Source organism: Musca autumnalis, unplaced genomic scaffold (assembly GCF_047663935.1).
Source record: "Musca autumnalis isolate F117 unplaced genomic scaffold, ASM4766393v1 scaffold_5, whole genome shotgun sequence".
Classification (NCBI taxonomy): Eukaryota; Metazoa; Arthropoda; class Insecta; order Diptera; family Muscidae; genus Musca; species Musca autumnalis.
This window is the reverse complement of record NW_027412088.1, coordinates 133,724,454-133,746,450: the sequence shown is the minus strand read 5'-3', so window position 1 is coordinate 133,746,450 and position 21,997 is coordinate 133,724,454. Positions and strand designations below refer to the sequence as shown.

Below are 21,997 nucleotides of genomic sequence, written 5' to 3'. Positions count from 1 at the left end.
ACAAGCTGCGTTAACGCAAGCAGCACAAACTGACACACACAAAACAATCAATGTAAAGAAGAGGAACCATGAACGATTTTTAAAAGAAAATGATGGACTAAAATGTTTTGTCGAATGAAAAAGAGCCAACGAACGAAGTGAAGGACCCGGATCTTTTTGGTGAACGGAATGAAAAAGATCGATCCGCTCAATGAACGAGATTGCCCAAGACAGGGGTGCCAAGTTGGTGGTTTTACCGCTACTTGTGGTGATTTTTGACGTACAAAAACCACTGTTTAAGCAGGAATGTCAACTATTTTAAGGTAAAAATCGCTACAGACCTATGGTGCGTATGTGGCTGTAGCGATTTTTACCTCGGAACAGTTGGCATCCCTGGCCCAAGACTACTAATAGATGCCGTTGGATAAAAAGTTGAATAAAACTACATAAATATTGGTTATTATTTTTTATTTCAATTTTTTGTGATTTATAAAAAAATAAAAAATCAATTATTCATTTTTAATCGACAACATAATAATTTAGTATTAGTAATTTACAAATATTTTTTTAAATATATTATTACATAAAAAAAAAAACAAAAAAAGAAAATAAGTAGTTATTTCTTAAACAGTATTAATAATATTAAACTTACAATAATGACTTTTAGTATATTGTTTTTTTTTTTTTAATATTAATTTATGATAGTTATATTAATTAAATAAAATTAAATCGTATCTTAACGGAAATTTAAACAAAAAAAAAAAAAAAAAACATTATATATTCTATTCATACATATTTGGAGAGTTTTGTTTCTTTTTTTTTACAGACTCGTATCGGAAATCAAATCTGACAGGGTTCTATTTGAACTGGCGATTTCAAATATAACCTCATCAGATTACGCAGATTCGAGAATGTCTTTAATTCGATTATTATGTTTTTGTTTTGGTTTTTATGGTTTTCATTTCGACATTTTTTTTTTGACTTAAAGCACTTGGAGTGTTGATCTACAATAGTTTTTTTATGTACAAAAATAAGTTGTGGTTGTTTTGTTTGTTTTTTTTTTTTTTTTTCAAAAAGAAAATTAATACAAAATTAATGTAAATGGTAAATAGATTCAATTAAATACAAAACTTAGTAGTGATTTCATATTAAAAAGTAGAACAGAGTTTGTGTTTTTTAGTTAAAGTTAAATTAAATTTAATTTAGAGTAAATATATATGATTTGTTTAATATTTATAAGTATTTTTTGTATAAATAGTAAAAAGTAGCAATAGGATTTTGTAGTACAAATTATTGAGGTTTATGTCTTTTTATGTATTTGTGTCTATGTGTGTGTGTTGAGTGGTTGTATTTGTTTAATTTATATATGTCTAACTATTATCTAGTTATTTAGAATGTCTATTTAGAAACCATTAATGTTTACAAAAACATCTGGCGAAAATGGTTTCATCCTAGAAGTCACATATTAATTTCTGCATACATTTTATTTAATGTACAGCTCACGTTATTCTGTGGTGTATGTGTGTGTAACGTTGGATTTGGATTTATATATAAAAGAGTGTCAAGTGTGCTCAGTTAACTTATTTGTGTTACAGTTTGTTAGCCGAAATATTAAATTATTTTAGAAATTGTAGTTAGAAGTTGGGGGAGGGAAACATAGTTGAGTTGTTGTGTGTTTAGACATTAATATTTAGAGCCTAAACGGCTCCCGTTTTTCCACTGGCGTTGTTCCCCTTGAAGTTCTGCTACGCATTGTTGAGCTAAATGTAGGTTCTGCAGAACTCTTTCTTGGTGTTTGCATGCCCGAAGGAGTTGATGTGCCACTAACATTGCGCCTATAGATTGGTTTTTGAGTATTAAGAAATAAAGAAATATATTAGTATTTTAAATATTATAATTAAACATACAGAAAGACAAAACAAACATTTAAATGTAATCGAAAACATGCAGCGAACAATAAAAAGTATTTTAATAAATTTAAACAAAGGCTATATATAAAGAAAATAGCAAATAAATATTATATTATTCTTAGAAAAATACAATCGACTAGCAAATTAAAATTTCAAATAACATCAAGAAAGATTTTATTTGTTTTTGGATAACCTCGAAATTCTCAAACGTATATTATTTATTTCATAAAACTAGAATATTTATAGAATATCTGAATAATCAAGAAATAATTATGAACGTCATATTCTTCAACTTGGTATTACAGTCACAGTCAACTTGATATCAACATTTTTAATGTAATAGAGTGCAAAAAACTTTTGCAAACATTTTTTAAAGTCCGTAAGCAGACTGCAAAGTCCGTATTTGGATATTGTTTTTGCTCAGGCATCATTTGGATTTTAACTAGTTTAGGCCCTAACTACCTAAATTTGAGTGCAAAAATATAAGTTTGTTGATACGACAACAACTACTGAAAGTCAAGATATATTTAAACAAGGTAGATGCATAAATTGCAACAAGAAATAATTTGGAAAAACGTTAATGTTGTTATAGAATATAAAATGTCAAATGAAAATATTGAATAATAGGGTCGTTCTGAAAATGTTCTTATGAAAAACATAAACACATTTTGAAATCCCTCTAATATAGAACAGATTCGAATGCAAAGTATTTTATGGATGCAAAATTCGAATTTCTAAATTTCATTAGTATACCTTATTAAATTTTGTGAAATTAATTTACAAAAAATTTAAATGACTGTTTTTTGCTTCTATCTCCTTTAATATACCTTGCTAGAAGTGGTAAAATTTGTTTGGTGAATAAAAAATGTTGCAAATAGGTAAATAAATTATAGTAGTGCGATTCTGCAAATATTTGTTGGTATCACACAATTTTGAAATATAACTTTCAATAAATGTTAACAGCTCTATTCACATCGACAAGTCTGATCGACTAACTTATTTTGGTCGCCAACTTTCCCTTATTATCGTTAACTACCGAAGTAATAAGCAAATAAAAATTAGCCATTATCGATAGAGCTAAGCAAGAAACATAAATAAGTTATAGAGAAGGAGACAAGGAACAAATTCCTTCATTTCATTTGAAAAACTAAGATAATAATGCAATTATATATGTCACCATTCTTTAGTTTGCATTAAAAATTAAAAAAAGTGCTTCGGAGTGCAATCCCAATTTTATTCGTAATATATAAAAAAAAATATAAAAAATTTGGAAAAAATAAATGTTTGTAGATTCTGTTTTTTGGATATCAATTATTAATTTATATATAGGAAAACTGCCATGGACTTTATATTAAATCTTATGCTCTGTTCTAGAACTGCAAGAATCTACAAATGTTTACTATTTTTTGATATCATAAAGGTAGGTTATCGTATCGTAATAAAAAATTAGATTCTTGCAGGTTCTGGAACAGACATTTAGAAAGTTTTTTTTTTCGTAATACAAAAAGGACTTCGGCATATTGGCATTTCAATTAAATATAGTAAAATTTAAAATAGCAAGCATTATAAACATAACAAAACGATGACAAAACAGTCGTTAAAGAAGATAAGTATAGCAATAAGACAATGCAAAAAATGATGCACAAAACGAACAGAAAAAAATAAAATCTGTAATATTTACTTTTAAGTTTTAAAACGAAAAGTTACAACAATAATTTCGGCAAATATACATTTACATTTATGTATTTGCAAATAGAGCGTGAGCATATTTATAGGAAAGAGAGACTGTTGCTACAAAACAAAAATATACATATGGACTTTGTGGAAAGAGATATTGTTGGCTTTACCCCAAGCTAACATTAGGATTGAGACTGTTCACTGTTGAATTTGTGGGCGAACTGTTAGCACTTAACGATTTATCAAATGAATTTGATACTTTTACTGGTATTTTGGATGGACGATAGCTTTAGTTGTAGGGGGGAGATAAAGACAAATGTAAAGAAGAAAGATAAAACAAAAATACACAATAAATACTTTACTATGTTTGTGGAAATATCAAATAATCCTTATATGTACTTTAAGTAAGATGAGTATTAGTTTACATTAAAATAACAACTACAATATATAGTCTAAAATAGAAGATAAAGGGTAGAAGGTAGCCCTAGGCATATTTACTAACTTTGAGGCAATCTATTCTATTTTATATAAAATATAAGTTAATAATGATACGACACAAAATGATATATTTTTTTTAGTGTGAATGAATTGAATTGTGTATGATGGTTGTTGTTTGTTTACCTAGGTTTATAACCATAGCCTGTTAGTGCTGGTATGCTGGATGATCTACTCATGCCTCCGTTTCTTTGGTTTGGATTCGAAATTTGTATTTGGATTAATAGTTTGTTTTTGTTTTGTTTGAGGTTGATTGGTTGATTTATTTAGAGTTTCACATGATTTGTTTTAGTTGTTGTATGTGTTGGCAGTAAATTATGGTGTAGCAGGTGTAGTAGGTGGTGTTTTTTTTTTGGAGAAGGGTAGACAGGCAGGATAAATTGTAATTGATATTTGATGTTTCATGATGGTTTTGGTTTGTTAAGTTGGTTAAAATGTGTTATTGGTTTCGACACAGGGAATCATGCCAATAAATGATGATTTGGATACAATTTTAGTTCATCGAATTTGAAATAAAAACATAATAAATAAAAATCAATAAAATTGCAAAATTATGAGGAGGAGTTCTTAATATATTTAATAATATTTTATTAATATAATCATTGGAAAAGATCAAATGGCTTTATAGTGACACATAGTGTATCATTGAATATATTTTTGAATAAATTGAAGCATTTATGTTTTCTAACTTACCTAGTGGGTGCGGGACTGGCAGATCCGGAAGCGGTTTTCCGTGTTATTGTTGTTGTGCCATTTGTTCGAGATGTTGTAGTTGAGGTTACCGATAGCCTAGAGGGCCGTGGTGTAGTGCCTGTTCCTGACGCTGTGCTGGCTGCAGACTGTTTGCGTTGTGGAATGCGAGATGGAGTATGCTCATCTGTAAAAAGCACAACAATTATTAAATACGTATCTACAATTGTTTCCTAAATAATAAACATACCCGTGCTATCTAAGGAAAGCGTTGAGCCATGGCGCGATGGTGGCTTAGATCCTTGTCTACTCAAGGGCCGGGAATTTGGCTTAGAACCGGCACGTGAGCCACCGGGTGTTAGACCTGTACGTGTACTAGTGTAGGTTACCTTGCGTGGTGTATAACGGCCTGAGGCATTTCCATGGCTTCCCTCATTGTCACTCAAAGAGTCGGGCGTTGAGGCAGATAAAGATGAACGTGTTGGTTTAGTCATTGGTATGGAGCGAACAGAACGTTCACGTACCTGTGTAAATAAGAAAAGTTTTAACATTTGCCATAATGGTTAGATTGAAGAGGTCAATATTAGAAATGATTTTATGAATCTACTGTGGTTACACCCCAAGTATTTTATACTTCAGATTGTCTCTTCGCCATTTGGTTTATTTAACATCTCGCTAAATTATTGTTGGCTGGTTGGTTTGTTTCGTAGGCAGGAAAGGTATTTTGTAAAAACTTACCCAATGTGTTGTTGGATGACAATGCATTACATGTGGACTTAATGGTACTGAACGACTACTATTGCAACGTACAAATACGGTGCCACCGGCGCCCATATGTATTGGAAAGGCGCAAGGTACTTGCTCTTGTGCACGTATACGCTCAAATATTGGCATAAGTTCAGCCAAATGTTCATCAGCTGTTTGTAATAATTTCACAGAAAATATACATATTTGTTGTTTTATTTTTTGACTTTGTTCCGTTAGATTAATAGAAAGTACAAAATTGCTGTAATGATCATTTAAGAAAACAACTCCATAGTGGGGGCTAGGTATTTTTGAAAACTTTATATAACGGACACTATTGTTGTAGTCGCTTATATGCCTTTCCTGTGATAGGTGTGTTTTATATTGAAACTTAAGATATAAAACAAAAAGATTGAAATAATTCGTGATCTTTGAAAAAAAAAAATACATTGATCAGTGCATTATAAAAACATAGATTGCTTCACTGTGATAACCTTTTGCTAAAGCTTTTTATGATATAGCCGCTTTGAAAACATAACGTTTAATTAATTTTTTACAAAATGATAGAAGAAACATGCTGCCAGAATACAGGTATAAATAATAACAATATATTAAATTAGAAAAGATACACACAAATAATGCAATAACAGCCCTTTTTGTAATAATATTTGAGCTTTTGCTGCCGTTCGGGTGCCAGCTAGAGTGCTTGGTATACATATTCAACATTCTAACACTTACCTTACGCTACACACATAACGCATATGGGGAACAACACATGTATGTTACTAACGTATTCTAACCAAGGAAATGTTTGGGGTGATATCTTGGGGTGGTGTTAATAAAATGAGATTTTTTGTGTGTGTGTATTAGAGGTTTGTATGAATTTCAGTTTGCTTAGAATCAACGAATGAATTGTTCATTTTTGAAATCTATTTACCTTAATTATGGGACCTTGTGAACTCATGTAGGGTGGCGTGTTGCTGTTATTGTTACCATTTTGAGCAGCAACTGATGTTGCACGTTTAGGCGTAAATGTAGCCATGCTTTGCGAGACACCATCGGCCAATATAAATTGTTCGCGTAATTCAATATTAGTACGTCCTTTAGCTAAATTATCAATATTTGCATATTCAGTTTGATTTTCAATTTGTGTTTTTTGGCGAATGACCCCCATCATGTCACATAAAAGGGCATAACACAAAATAACAACAACAGCGATATTCAGTTTTGATTAGCATACATCATGGCATATTCAATTCAATATGCATAGAAAAGCATGTTTAGAGGCAATTGCATTTCGAAAATGAAATACATCAATAATAAATTGCACAATTCATATTGAAGTTGTAATAGAAATGTTGTGGATTGAAATTTCCGTGTATTGTTTAATTTCATATTTGCGATAGCAAAACAATTTGGGATTAGGGGAAAAAATAAACAAAGAAAAAAAAGAAGCCAAAAGAAAACAAATTATAAAAATTGTCATATAACATAATATCAATAAAAACAACTATAATATTATGTAAAGTAATTTCAAATAATGAAAATAAAGGGACTACAACAAATCATACTATGGCTGCATTAAGCGGAAGACATATATAATATAGAAGTATACTCTCTTTTATTGTACGAACTAAATATAAATCCTATCGAAGAATATGTTCGCTTCATTTTCCAAAAGAGCAAATACTTTCAGTAAGGAAAATTCTACATCGACACCGATACATAATGATTTAATTTGCTTAATATTAATAAACAGTTTTTATAATTAAAGTAAAACTCAATGCTAATCCAAATGTATACCAATCGATAAAAAAACATAAAACGAACATATTAATAGAGAGTGTACTTATATATTAAGTATGTGATTTCGAAAGCGGTGACAAAAATATTATTGTTATTATTTGGAGGAAAAAGAAACAAAAATATACAATCAAGATGCGGCGGCTATATTTATGCGTGTATGTGTGTGGTTGGTTATACATGAATATATGTATGTATGTATATGATATATAAAAGTATGCATATGTATGGGAAAATATGAAACATGCATTTCATTGGGTTAATAATGCTGATAACAACTACAATTGATGGAAAATATTTGTGTTATTGACAACAAAACGACGAACAAATAACGTTTTTTTTTCGAAAAATAAATGATCACGATTTTGATGCCAATAAAAACATGGATTGGAATATATCATATTTTGTTATTTATGGTGTAAATTAATGGAGACAAAACCTGCCCAGTTGTTTTTAAGTAGGCGTATGTTTGAAAATTATTCATTTTCATTTGTTTATTGACGGGTTTTTATGTTTAGTACTCAGTTTATATCCTTATAAGGACCAACAATATTTTAACTGTTTAATAGTTTTCAAAAATGTTTTGTTAAATGACCATTTCCGCATTTTATTTTAATAATTATATTAAAACATTAGACAAAATAAATGATGATGATAATAATAAAAATGAGTATGAGGTGGTGAATGGTGAAAAAGGGTGATATTAACTATAACAATGATTTTTATTTGTACTAATTGAACTAATTTCTCTTTGCTACCATTGCATCTTACAAGGACAAATTAGTTCAACAACAAAATCACAACAGAGACTTAATCACGTAGCTCAATTTTAAGAAAGAATGTTTGGTGATGACTTCTACAATGAAAATGTATGTAGATTAGATTGTTAAATGTATTTTTAATGCTTTATTGACTAGAACTTTTGAAAATGAAGCAATGTATTTTGAAAGTGGAACTTTGTTTTATGAATATGCATATCACCATTTGAAATGATTTAACAATATATACGTTTTTTCTAAAAATCACAAATAACTTACCGCGACAAGGATCGTTCTTTTGCAGGAATTCATCTAAGGCGACCCAGCCGCCACCGACACGTACCATAACGGTACTACGTAAGATACGAACCAAACGTAATTTTTGAGAATCTCCAAACTAAAAATTTACAAAACATATTCATTTATGAATTTTACTTTGCAAAGATACAAGAACAAACATACCCTGTATTTTCCTTCGCCGACTTGGAATACTCGGAATTTTTGGCGACATGTGCAAAGCATAACCAAACGCTTGACTTCATCGTGTATTTTGTCAGAATCAGTTTGTGGTTTGCGTTCTTGCCAGTCGGGACGTAAGGCAGCGATAAACTCTTGCCAATCAATCAAGCCCTCACCATTGCGATCAAACAAATCGGCAACAGCTCCCATTTCCATGCGTGATGTATCGAATTCTATATAAATAAAAACAAGAAGTAATTGTAGTTAGAAATTTAAAAAAAAAAAAAAAAATAAATAAATAAATAAATGTTTGATGAAATTTGATGACTATGTAAAGGCGATTCGAACTCAAATTCGTTAAAATTACAACCAATCTCCTGTTATGGCAGAACATTTTGGTTTGATTGAAAAAATAAATCAAATATTTAAATAAAAGAGAAGTTTGATAGTATTTCGGATGAACTTAATTTCAAATCGTCTTGTGAAACAGGTCATTATTTTTTAATAACAGTTTATAAAGTCACGCGAAATTGGAGTATGATACTTATAAATACACTTCTACTTGAAAGTTATCAACAAATACGATTTAATGCAATTATTTTTTTATTACACAAAAAGTAACAACTTTTGTCGAACTTACTGGTACTTAAAATGCCATCGATGAATTCGCCTCTAGGAACAAGGCCATTGTTGTCTTTGTCCATTTTGCGGAACAAGTCAGTCAAACGAGATTTTTTGTGATTCATGTGTTTCAAGAACTAAAAAGAGAAAATTAGTACTCAAACGTTTGCACTTTTTTAAATGCAACTTACTCTCTTTCTCCAGTCATCCCAACTGAAGTTACGAACACGTTCCAAGTCCTTCAAATACATTAAGTGGTCGTTCAGACGGCGTTGACGTTCCCACGACAGCATCCATACGTGACGCCATTTGTCCCATAATAATTTGGCTCGGGTAGAACGGAATTCAAGTTCAGGACCCACAGAACTAAAAATTAATTTGAAAAAATGGATATAAGTAAAATTCATAAAAAAACAATTTACAATTTGCAAAGCATAGCATTACAAGTCAATACAAACACTACAAGAGACTAGGATATTTGTTAGCAACATGCTTACTTACCTGGGTGAGAAGCGGGGGCCATAGTGAGGCAAGCGATCTCTATCAGGTGTATCACGACTTGGTGTCATGCGACTACTGTATGTTGTGAAACATAGCAGAGCAGTAGCCGAATGGTACGAACGAAAATGAATGCATACAGAAACAGTCAGACAAAATAAAAGCATACAAGGAACAAATAAAAGACAAAAAACGAAAGAAGCAAAATATAAGAAACAAACAAAAAGCAAAATTATGAGTAAAAATAAAACAAAAATCACAAAACAAATACAAAGTTCTTGCGAAAAAATCAAATTAAGTTGAGTATAGTAACGTCGTAGATTTACTAGAGCTAGCTAGGACAATAATGACTTGAAATTAAAAAAGTGTGAAAACGGGTTTCCTGTGGCTCGGCAATCTATTGTTTCACACGACGTTACTACCAAGACATGCAATCACTGAATAACAAATTTACATCACTTACCTTGATTTACGATTGTTGAGACCATGATCACGAGAACCTTTGAAGCTGTTAAATATAAAGAAGATATGTATATATTAGGAAATGGACATACATAATATAGAAATGGATGCAACATAACGAAGATAAAAAAGCAACAAATGAGTTATGCTAAAAAACGATGGAGGATTTGTTATGATTAAAGTGGACGTGGTAATTATTTTGTCGCAATAAATGGCGAGTTGATGTTTGTTATGTTTCCATAGGACTACCGGAAATGTAACTGCGTTAGACTATTTTATTACTTCTTTACACTCAATGTATTTTCTTAAACTTTAGTTATGTTAAAATCGTTTTGGGCACCAAAACACAAGATTTGAAATTTGTCAAACCATGTTTAATTAGTTTTCAATACTTTAATAATAGTGGGGTTTGTTATTTTTATTTAGTATGTAATACATTTTTATGTCGTTTAGCTAGGAAGAGATTTTGTTGGGGAATTGTTTTCTGTTCGCAATATGTTTCATGCTAAAAATGTTGTCAATGAATTAATGTATTAATGATAAGCAACATTTGTTGTAGGATTGATTGGACGATTAACATTTCTGATTGATTTAAGCAGTATGAGTGAGTTTTAATGTTCTAATTTGTTTTTATTTTTGTCTGAAATCATAGAACGAACCTTTGTCGTCTTAATGTACCATCAGGTGATTGTTCACGTATATCATGACTTGAGCCACGACTTTGAATTTGAAAATGTGATACATATTTGAGTTGTAGGGTAGGGAAACAAAAAATATAAAAAATAAAAGAGAAAATAAAATAAACAAAAAACAAAAAAGGCAAACAAAGGCATATTTTTGTATTCTTTACACAGGATTCTGCGTGTTCCACTTACACAGGGGTTTTGGCAGTTCTTGACATCTTACGAGCACCAGGTGGCAATTGCTTGGGTTTACAAGCACGATCAACTTCAGTTTGTCGTCTAGCAGTATTCTCCATAAATTCTTTGTGATCTTCAATTAATTTCTCTAATGGGGGTATTTCATCTGGCAGTGATTCACGTTCCAGGTCTACGATAAAAAGAAGGCAAATATTAATAAAACCCATGCATGCATAAATTTGGTTTACTGTGTGTCCACATACTTAGTAGGGTTGCTTCTAAACCACTTAACCAGGCAAGTAGTTCCTCAATGGTGTCATCCAAGTCTTTAAGTGATTGCAGATGTTGTTCGAGCTTAGCTTCCCGATTAATGGCCCATTGTTTAACTTCTTCCCAGCGTTCTTCAATAATACTTAACCAGTTCTTGATTATAGGAATGGCATCAGGATATGCCTTGCCAATAATATCCTCCGCAAATTCGAATGTCTCCACCTTCTGTTGTTCACGCACATGAAGATCCTTCATGAATTCAATGTGCACATCCATCATTTCTCGGGATATTTTTTCATCGTCAGGTGCATTCTTTGCATAGCGCAATTTGTGCTCGGCGTGATCTAACCAATCGAATAGGGCTTGAATGCTGCCATTCAATCTTTCAGCATCCTTTAATGCAACTTGCAAACGATCGCCTCGCTTAGCAGTAGCACTCTTGACTTCATCCCACACAGATTGTAATTCGTCCAATTGGCGGCCAACATCAGGATTATTACCAGAACGTTCGAGGTCGCGGCCGGTCTTAAGGACACCTTGCATTTGAGCAGAGCGTTTTTGCAAATCCTGTTCAATGTGCTTGTGATGTTCACACAATCCTTGAACTGTTTCGAGGTCTCCGTGAACAGGGCCATCTTCATTGAGACGTTGTTTGGCCTTCTTGAGCCATTCCAAAAGTTCACCCAAAGCATCGGAGAATTGACCTGACAATAGCAAGGCCTCTTCCAATTTACGCTGACGCTCAATGCTCTTCGAAAGGACACGTGTCCATTGGTCCTTCAGTTCGCATAACATTTTACCAAGAACAGCTTCGTCAGTTTTAGGGGCACGTTCCATTAGGTTCTTGCCATTACGCATTGTGGAATCGTAAAGAGATTGTTTGCCGGTCAATTGGCGATGAGTATCCTTCAGTCTGGCAATACATTTCTTGATCTTCTGAGGATCCTTGGAAGAAGTGGCTTCTTCAATTATTTGGTCTAGAACAGTTTCCGTTTCATGCAAGTATTGCATCATGTTGTTCCAGGCATCATTGAATTCACGAGCCTCTTTGTATCCATGGTCCAGAGCGCGGGTACGTTCAGCAGCTTTGCTAACAATGCGCTCCCAGCGGTGTTGCACCGATACCAAAAGATTTTTGATCAAGATCACATCTTGTTTCTGACTGAAGTATTTGAGATGAGTTCCTTTCTTGTCTAGCAACAGCATAGCTTCACGGTGTGTGCTAACATCCTTCTGTAGAACCTTATGTTCTTCCATTTGTGCTTGAATGGTTTCAAGTACTCTTGAAACTGGTTGGGCATTAGCCAATTGTTTTTCGGCTTGATTCAACCATTCTACAAAGGCTTGTAGAGTATCATGGAATTCGGTGGCTTCCTTCAGAGCAATTTCCAATTTGATCTTCTTATCAGAAGCCCTTGAGACTACAGCATCCCAACGTTGTTTCAGAGTGCGTAAAGTATGTTGCAAGTTGCTGGACGATACCTTCATTTGGTTTTGACGCTTAATGTATTCCTGACCTTGGGCTTGGATTGTTTCAACCTTTGGACGATTCTCTTCCAGTTCATTGTATACCTCCATGAAACGCTCTAATTGTTCAGTAGCTGTTTCTGGCAATCCACCTACTGGCTTACTAGCTCCAATAATAGCATCGACATCTCCCAACCAGCCAAGGATATCCTGTACTTCGGCAATGTAACCTTGAGCTTCGCGTAATGATTCTTCCAATTCGTGTTGTCTATCAGATGCCTTTTGCAGCAACATTTTCCATTCTTGGTTAAGTTTGCGCAATTTCTCCTGTGTTGTTGAAGCTTCCAAAGAACCTTTTTCGGATTCGATTAACTGACGGCCTGCATCGTTCAATGTATCCACTGAGTTTTGGTGTGCTTGAATATCATTGGCCAAAACCTTTAATTTGGCCAATTCAACTTCAAGCAATTGGGGATCACCGGGAATCTGTTGGAAAGAAAGAAGAGTTATTATTTGTCAACACTTATAGTCGCCTTATTTTAAACACTTACGGGTTTCAATTGATCTAATGTACCATCGGTCTTGCTTATCCATACCAAGAGTTCATTAAGTGCGTGTTGGAATTGACCCAAATGTAACAGAGCATGCTCCAGTTGCTTTTGACGCTCGACCATGCCGCGCAATAGAGCTTCCCATCGACGATTGACCACAGTTAATGGTTCACGAATAGACGCTGCTTGTTCAGGAGAAGTCCTTTCCGTTAATTCAACAGCTTGTCTGTAAATATTTTTAAGCAATTGTTAGCATAAACTTTGCAAAAAGAAAATCTAGGCAGAATTCAACAAAGACAAAGCAGAAAAAACATGCACTTCAGCAACAGCGAATATAACAAATGTAAACACTTTTTGCAAGAAATTTCTGAAAGCCTAGAAATGTCAAATTGTACTACAATTGGAGGTGAAACTGAAAAAATAAGCCACGTGTCCACACGGCCCGTCATTAGGACGGTTTGCTAATCACCATTAAATATTTTCATTACAAATTAGGATTTTTTTAAGTTATTTCAGATCGAATTTAAAATTCCAAAAATTCTAAAAATGCGCTATAATTAGCATTGCTGAAAATTGTGGCATATGGCTAAGGATACTAAGCGTTCTGAGCTTGCAAAAAAACGTGATCATGCATATAACATCAAACGGATAAAAACATCAACAAAATCCCATCAATATTAAACTTTTGTTTCTTGCCTTTCTAAACCTCTGCCAATTCAGAATTTTACCAAATGTCGAGAAACGAAGATAAATTTTTATTAATTAAAATTATTTCAAATATAATTCAACACAATACCAACTTACCTGTTTAATGCTTCTACTTCCACCATGTGGGGATCCACTTCATCCTTGAATGACTTGAGCTGTTCGATTTGTTTCTTCACGGCATCGATGTCTGAACCAACTGGCCCCAAATGGGCGAACTTGTCCTCAGCCTTTGTCAGGAATTTCAAGAGATTTTGTAATGTTTCATGGAATTCCATAGCCTTCTCCATGGCATCAATGAGATTCTCTTCGCGTTTGGCGTACAGAGCGGTAATATTATCCCATGCATTATCCAAATCTTCGATGTGCTTCTTAACTTCAGGTTTGTCTGGCTCACCGCAAAGGTTCATCAGATTGCTACCATGGCGTCTAACTTGTTCAACCTCGGGCTTCGTCTGGTCGATTTCGTGACGAATTTCTTGCAAAGCAACTTGTTGCTTTTGAATTTCTTGAGGTTGGGCAGCTGGAGGTTCTTGTGAGGACAATGTCTCTTCGAGATCTTTCAGTGTTTTCATAACACTTTGCAATTGATTCCAGAATGGTTCAGCGACATTGAGAATGTCATCAAGTGAGCTACCACGTTTCTTAGTTGCCTTTTGAACATCGTTCCAAAGGTTGTTAAGTTTTTCCAATTTGCTTTTGATATCCCGCACAGCAGGATCTGACTTATTGCCAGCCTTGGCTATGACGTCGCTGGCGGCGCGCTGTACAGCACTAAAGGCATCTGTACGTTTATCCAAATCATCCATGATGGCATCATTATCTTCGATTTGTTCGCGTATCTTTTGAGGCAGGGCCGACAATGGATCCAATTGGTTGACTTGATCTACAGTATTGGCCAAGGCACGCAACATGCCCTCTAGTTTATCAGAAAATTGGCTGGATTCTTGAAGAGCATTGTCAAGAGCTTGTTGGCGTTCTCTCAACTCCAAGCGCAAGGCAGCATAACGAGCATTATCCGAATCTAGGATTTCATTAATTCTTGCGCTATCATCATCAGCCACCAGGGCACCCAAAGCTTCACCGGTCTTGTTTAGTTTGTCCAGCAAGGGCTTGTGTTCGGCAATAGATTGCAAAAGCCGTTCATTCTTGTCCTGTTGTTGAGTAATCTGGTCGGGACGTAAGGCTGGCATGCTAAGTCTGCTAATTTGTTGTTCCATATCGTCCAACCAAGTGGTAAGGCCAGCATGGGAATCAGCAAAGTGTTCGGAAAGAGGCAATGCTTGTTCGAGAACGCCTAAACGTTCGCTGCACAGTTGTGCAACGGTATCAACAATTTCCTTAAGGTCGTCCAATTTTTCACGCAATGTGGCGGTGTTTTCGCTTTGAGGAGATTCACGTAAGACCTTCTTTGATGCGGCAGTAACATCACGCACACGACCCTTCTGACTGGAAATATCATCGTTAACTGAACGATGTTCCTGTAATTGGGCACGCACCAGTTTCGGCTCGATGGCTGGTGGATCGGCTTCACGCAAATTAGCATCCATATCGCGGAACCATTCGAGAAGTTCATCAATATCGTTGGTAACTTCCTTGGCACGTTGGTTACTCAAATGAAGACGCTCTGCCTTGCGTTGAATTTGCTCGACAATGGCATCGAATCGGCGATTATCACGGGTAACTATAGTTTCAATGGTGGAAGCACCTTCACCGGGGGACAGTTGACAAAGTTTGGGTCCCACCAAATTGACAGAATCAAGTGTTGGACGCATTTCCACCAGTTCAGCTTCTAGACGCAAGACATCCGATTGACGTGGTTCACTAGTGGCAAGGGCACTCTCTGCAACTTGCATCCATTCAATCAGTCGATTGTGGGCTTCGTGGAACTGTTTAACTAATGGAAGGGCATTTTGAGCACTCTTCAGCAGATCACCGCCGCGATTAGTCAATTCACCATAACGACGCTGCAATGAATCCAGCTTGTCCTTTAATTGAATGGCCTCATCGTTTGATATGTGTTTCATGAGTTCGGCACCAGAGTCAACGGTAGACTCTACATTGGGAGCGTGATTGGCAATGTTTTCGTTTAATTCCACCAAAACATCCATTTGTTCTAGCAATTTTTCAGCAAATACTGGTACTGAACGGAATCGTTTCAATTCGCTCTCCATGCGTTCCATCCATGCCACCAATTCTTGATAGGTGAGAACTAAATGTCTGAGGCCTTGGCGGGAGTCGGCCAATAAGGCACCAATATTGTCGCTAGCATCAACCAAACCGGTATAGCGGTCCGTAATGGTGCGTACCTTTTCGCCCAAATTGACGGCTTCCTCGTCGCTCACCAAATGCATCAACTGACCAGCTACATCTGCCAAATCCGAGAAATCCGGTTTCCTTCCCAAAATTTCATCATGCAAGCGACCATGTTCCCGAATTCGTTGTTGGATTTTCTCCTCATCGGTGGGAATGAGTTCCATACCCTTTACGGCCCGTTCTGTGTTATCCAGCCACAATTCCAATGGCGTAATCTTGTCGTGGAAGCGTTTTGCAACTTCCATAGCTTCTTCGAGATCTTTCTCACGTTGTTCAGCGCCGTCAGTCAAAGCATCGAAACGTTTCATGAGATCATGGAGTTGCTTCTCAATTGCATTCCTTTCGGAGGGTTCACAGTGATTGGCAACCTCTTTGCCCAGTGACGACAACGACGACATTGAATTTTGACGATCCAATAACATTCTCTTGAGGAATTTCTGTTCTTGCAATTGAGCCTTCACTACCTTATAGTCGGAGCTAGGCGCCTTTTGATTGGCAACCATTTCTTCCGTATCGGATAACCATTTGGAAAGGCCGGCTAACGCTTCTTGGAACTTTCCTGATTGCAAGAGGGCGACATCTAGGCGTCGGTCGCGTTCATTCATGCGTTCCTTGAGATCATTCCAACGATCATTCAACTTTTCAAGATCTTTTTCGATCTGAGTGGTGGAAACACCACTTGCTGCTGATCTGACCAAATCACGTCCTGCCATATTAACTTTCTCGATGTTTTGAGCCAAAGGTTCAATCTTATTCTCTCTGAAGTTACGGAAGTCTTCTTGTTGGCGTCGGATTTGTTCAAGTTCCGAGCCTACAGGTTTCATGCGACGGAATTCTTCACTGATATCTTGAATGTCATCCATAGTTTGTGTTTCCATGTCATAGAATTCTTGGAGTAAGCGTAGTGTTTCGTCCAATAGTTGGCTATGGTCGCGCACGCGGTTGTCCAGGCGGGCCAAAGTTTTGCGTAGAGTTGATATTTGTTCGCGGGTCTGGGCTGTATCTGGGGAGAATCCGGCATCAACTAATGCATCAGCAGCACGTTCGCCATCTTCGATGCGTTCGACAATGCGTTCAAGTTTCGTCTGCAGTTTGTAGGTATCATCAATTTGACCTTGAACTCGTTTAATTTCCCGTGCGGGTGGAGAAAGCTTCTCAACTTCGTTTTCAAGCTCGTTCAGATCAATGCCCAAGTTCTTAATTTGTTCGTTGAATTGAGAAACGGCTGTTGCTGCAGATTGCAATTCGCCCAAACGATCATCCAAACGGCTTTGCAATTCCCCAATGCGATCGGCAATACCATCAACGTCGTCGGTGAGGTGCTCAGCATCTCCACCAGCTGCACGCGCTTCAGCACAAATATCTTTAGCCATACCCTTAAGGGATTGCAAAGGTTTCTGCAAATTGGTTAATTCTTCGCGTATAGCTTTCACGCGATCCAACAGTTTTGGATCCTTGGCAGCTCCGCCCAATGCATCATGTGCGGCTAAACGATCTTCACATCTGCCCACAGCGTGGTCCAAATTGCGAAGTTCATCATTGAAATCGCCTAGGCGGCGGGAGCAATTCTCAATTTCCTGAGCCCTGGCAATCAATTCATTATTTAGACGTTCCCAACGCTCGCGGATGTCTTGAAGTTCGCTCTTAATTGGTTCCTTGTCAACGTCACAGTTGCTTAAGAATGTTTCACCTAGGCCTTTAGTGTTTTCGTATTCGCCTGAATGTTTCCATACTTCACTGCGGAATGTATGCAGATCATGCAAACGTGTATCCAACTTGGATTTTGAAAGAACACCTGGAGTCAAATCGACCAATTTATCTTCCGCAGTTCTAAGCCATGCCAAAAATACTTCTGATGTTGCGACATATTTCTTGCAGTGTTCCATGCAAGTTTGGAGGCGGGTGTGACGATCAACAGCTTCACGACGAAGTTTTTCCCATTGTTGTTGAATGCGTTCCAGATCGCGTTTTACACTACGATCTTGCTGGCGTTCGGTAAGATCCTTGCCCTTGTTGATGAGCATAATGACTTCATGTTCACGGGCCATCACCTCACGGTAGATAGGCTCATGTGTATCAATTTGATGTTGTAATGTAGGTTTATGAGCCGATACCAACAGTCTTTCGGCCAGATTGGAGAGCTCAGCTGATAGCCAACCCAATGTTTTCGAACAGTTCTCTGCAAAGTGACGTCCGTCTCTAAGTGTAGCTTCAGTTTCGGCTTTTTTCGTGTCAAGTTTCTTTTGTAGGGCCTGATATTGTTTTTCTAAAGCAGCAACACGAGAATTGACATCTGCACGAGACGCTGGATCACCAAGAATATTGCACAGAGCTGCAGCAGATTGTTCGGCATCAGCCAAAAGTGGTCGTTGTCCCTCCAGTTGACGTTCTAGGTTTTCAATCTTTCTTAAGTTTTCTTGATGATCTCCATCAGAAGGTAAACCGTCGAGGTTGTCGCTAATTTGCTGAAGCGCTTCACGAAGTCTATTTACTGCAGCGTCGAACTCTTTACTGCTGTCAGCTGCTCCGCCCAAACTGTTGGCACGTTCGTCAAGGCGACCAACTAAGTCTTCCCACTTGCTGTTGACATCTTGAAGTTTCTTATTGACTGCAGAGGCATCTGTGGAATCAGCTTCCAAATGATCTAGCACATCATGGCCAATTTCTTGGAAGTGCTTAAGTTGTGGCTGTTGTGTGCGAAACTCTTCTCGCAAAACCTGTACTTGCTGTACCTGGCTTTGGACCATACGAGGATCTGAGGAAATTGGACCCAACACCGTTAACATACGTTCTTTGCTGTCCAACCAATTCTTCAAGTTGTTATGTGTGTCCAGGAAATCGCGCAGTTTCTCAGAGAAGTTAATGCGGTTCTTGCAGATGTCGCTCAATTGCTTCCACTTTTCGACAATGTTATCGTTTTCTATGCGTAATTGATCGGCCCCGGGAACGTCAGACTTACGTCTCAATATATCCTTAATTTGGGTCTTTGTTGTATCCAAAAGACTTTGTTTCTCGTACATGTCTTCGAGTATTTTGCGTGCCTGTTTGATGCAACGATCGGCCTCGTCCTTATTAGACACCGACTCCTTTGGCAATTGTCGTTGGATGCGTTCCAAGAATGTAGCCAAATTCTTAAGGTTCTCGAATTGCTTACGAACCTCTTCGTTCATGTTATCAAGCTCGTTTTGGCGATCATTGATTCGCACACCAATCAGAGTATAGCGGTTGTTGATCTCGCTGAGTTGTTGCTGCACTGGAGATAATTCCGATAGTTGGAAACCATCTTGAGAGGATCTGCGGCTACCAAATCCACTGGAACCAGTCGATAGTGGCGACAGAATACCCCCCTTAGTGGGGCTTGGACTACGAGCATCTCCAGACATGCGGCGTAGAGGGCTGACACGTTTGATGGGACTAAATGTGGATCGTTTACGTCCAGGGCTTTCGGGGCGGATGAGAGCATCATACTGCGAACCAATGTCATTGATTTTATCAATGGTGGATGCATAATCCCTATAATCCTTGTATATGGGTTTAAGTTCATCATTTTGTTGGCGTATTTTCTCCAGATCAACGGCCACTGGTGCTAAACCGGAGATACGAGCTTCTGTGCTTGCCAACCAAGACAACACTTGGTCTTTAAGACTTTCATATGCAACTTGTTGTTCGGCCTTTTGTTTGGACAATTTGGTCTTTTCGTCCAGACTGACATTGATGTTACGCCACTGTGATTCGAGGGCCTTAATACGATCTCTCAAGGCACTGGTATCGGTAACGTCGCGAATACTGATGAGCTCCTTGCCATTACGAATGCAATCTTCATAGGCTGGTGCCAGAGATTCCTTACGATTTGAAAGTTCCTGCATACGACGAGCCAATTCTTCGGCTGACAAAAGACTTGTGTCACGGCTGTCGAGGGCTTCTTGTAGTATTACAATTTCTTGTTCCACGCTGCTGATATCATCCAAATACTTGCCCAAACGATTGTAAACATCGTCAAGGAATTCACCACGCTTAACGACCTTATCGTAAAGCTTATCAAATTTCGTTGTGACGTCATTAAGGTTTGTTTCGACCTTCTTGGCTATGCGGGCATTGGAGGCAGTGCTCATCAAATGCTTCGCGGATGATTCAACACTGTCAATACTGGCTTGATGCGATTGCATATCGGCCAACAAAGATTTGTGCTCTCTAATTTGCTCTTGCAAACGTTCTTTAATCAGGGAAGCTGGTCTCAATTGAAGCTTGTATTTATCTTCGGCCTGGTTGACCCAATTACCCAAATTGTCAAGAGCCTCTTGTACACCTTGAGACTGTACCAATGTCTTGTCCAGTGTTTTACAGTGTTCACCCAATGAATCAAGGAGTTTTTGATACTTATCCTTAAGATCGGCTATGGGTACCTCTAATTGATTGATTTCCAAAGGACTAAGTTGGCCACCAAGGGTGTAAAGCAAACTATCAAGAGCTTGTTGGGCATTGTCTACAAGACGGCCGTTAGACAGTAATTCATTGTGCAAAGCCTTGGCTTCATTCATTTGTTCTTGTACAGATTTTGGATCACCGGCAATGGGTTCCGCAATAATACGACCAACACGAGGTTGGGTGCTACGTAGCCATTCGTTGGCCTTATCCAAAGCATCTTGATATTCTCGTTGACGACCACCCAGTCCAGATATACGGTCCTGCAGAGCATTGACGCGATTCATAAGATCCTTGTATTGAGCCGAGACCAAAGAAACTTCCTGGCGTATGGGACTTTCCGAGCTTGCCAAAGGTTCAACGTGAGGCAAGCGTTCAGGCAAAGAGGTTCTAAAGTCATTGAGTATGGCCAGGAATTCTTTACCTTCGTCAACAAACTTCTGAGCTGCCATGGTGATGAAACGCAAATCGGCCTGATGGCCAATAACATCACTGACAAACTCCCTTACAGATTCAGCCTGAGAGGAGAGGCGCGTTAGATCAGATAACGCTCGCTCCTTGTCTTCCAAAGTGCGGCGTGCCGATTGCAACCATTCTGAGAAAACATCTAATTCGCTGCGTAATTTTGTTAGCTCGTCACGGCCAGCCTCTAGCCGTCGCAAAAGTCGAACTGTGCGATCGTTAACACGATCAACACGAGAACGCAATTCTCTGCCAGCATTTTCCAATGTTGTTACTTCCGGTGCAGATAAAACATCGCCACCAGTCAAAACAATTTGACGGATCTGCTCAAGACATGTTGCAACTGGTCGTTGTTGCGTTTCGATTTCATCCTTGATTTGCTGTTTAGCGAAGAGAAGAAAGAGTGTAACAATAGGAGATTAGAAATGGCCCAAAGAGAAACACGTTCGTTGTAATTTGTTATTGGTTGGATTTTAAAACAGATTTCTAGACTTCAGATTAAAAATTTTTTCTATTGATTCTGTCCTTTAAAATCTAACCAATAACAAAAAATAACTAGTAATAATGGTCCGTAATACAATGAATTTAAATCTACCTTCAGAGCGTTAATTTGATTGCGAAGTTCATCAATCTTCTCCCTTGGACCACCAACAGTGGCAATTTTGTGTTCAATGCTGTAGACCCATTTAAGCAATTCATTGACGTTCTCCTCGCACATATTGAACTTTTCAAATACGGCTTGCTGTATATAGGTGTAAAAACAAGAAGAAGCAATTTATAATATTTCAATATAAAAATTAGCATTCCCTAGGACGCAAAATAAATCAATAAAACTGTAATGTTTTTGT

General features: G+C 37.0%; 1 protein-coding gene across 50 annotated transcripts in view; it reads right to left on the bottom strand.

Moving 5' to 3' along the window:
• Positions 1-1,286: 1,286 nt before the first annotated feature.
• Positions 1,287-21,997, bottom strand: part of shot (dystonin-like protein short stop) — a 227,166-nt gene continuing 206,455 nt past the window's right edge. For 10 of the 50 annotated variants that reach the window (XM_073957924.1, XM_073957926.1, XM_073957927.1 and 7 more), the window contains 18 exons: positions 21,745-21,891; positions 14,049-21,529; positions 13,245-13,470; positions 11,220-13,179; positions 10,972-11,146; positions 10,756-10,815; positions 10,098-10,142; positions 9,638-9,712; positions 9,328-9,502; positions 9,156-9,273; positions 8,519-8,748; positions 8,336-8,453; positions 5,490-5,668; positions 5,002-5,275; positions 4,755-4,938; positions 4,188-4,250; positions 3,737-3,853; positions 1,287-1,814 (listed from right to left, as the gene is read on the bottom strand). In XM_073957924.1, coding sequence (XP_073814025.1) covers positions 1,670-1,814; positions 3,737-3,853; positions 4,188-4,250; positions 4,755-4,938; positions 5,002-5,275; positions 5,490-5,668; positions 8,336-8,453; positions 8,519-8,748; positions 9,156-9,273; positions 9,328-9,502; positions 9,638-9,712; positions 10,098-10,142; positions 10,756-10,815; positions 10,972-11,146; positions 11,220-13,179; positions 13,245-13,470; positions 14,049-21,529; positions 21,745-21,891 — 11,772 coding nt within the window. In that variant the 3' untranslated portion in view covers positions 1,287-1,669. Of the gene's footprint in view, positions 1,815-3,570; positions 3,854-4,187; positions 4,251-4,754; positions 4,939-5,001; positions 5,276-5,489; positions 5,669-6,432; positions 6,603-8,335; positions 8,454-8,518; positions 8,749-9,155; positions 9,274-9,327; positions 9,503-9,637; positions 9,713-10,097; positions 10,143-10,755; positions 10,816-10,971; positions 11,147-11,219; positions 13,180-13,244; positions 13,471-14,048; positions 21,530-21,744; positions 21,892-21,997 lie in introns of all 50 variants that reach the window. The other 40 variants (XM_073957915.1, XM_073957933.1, XM_073957938.1 and 37 more) reach the window with 29 other exon arrangements.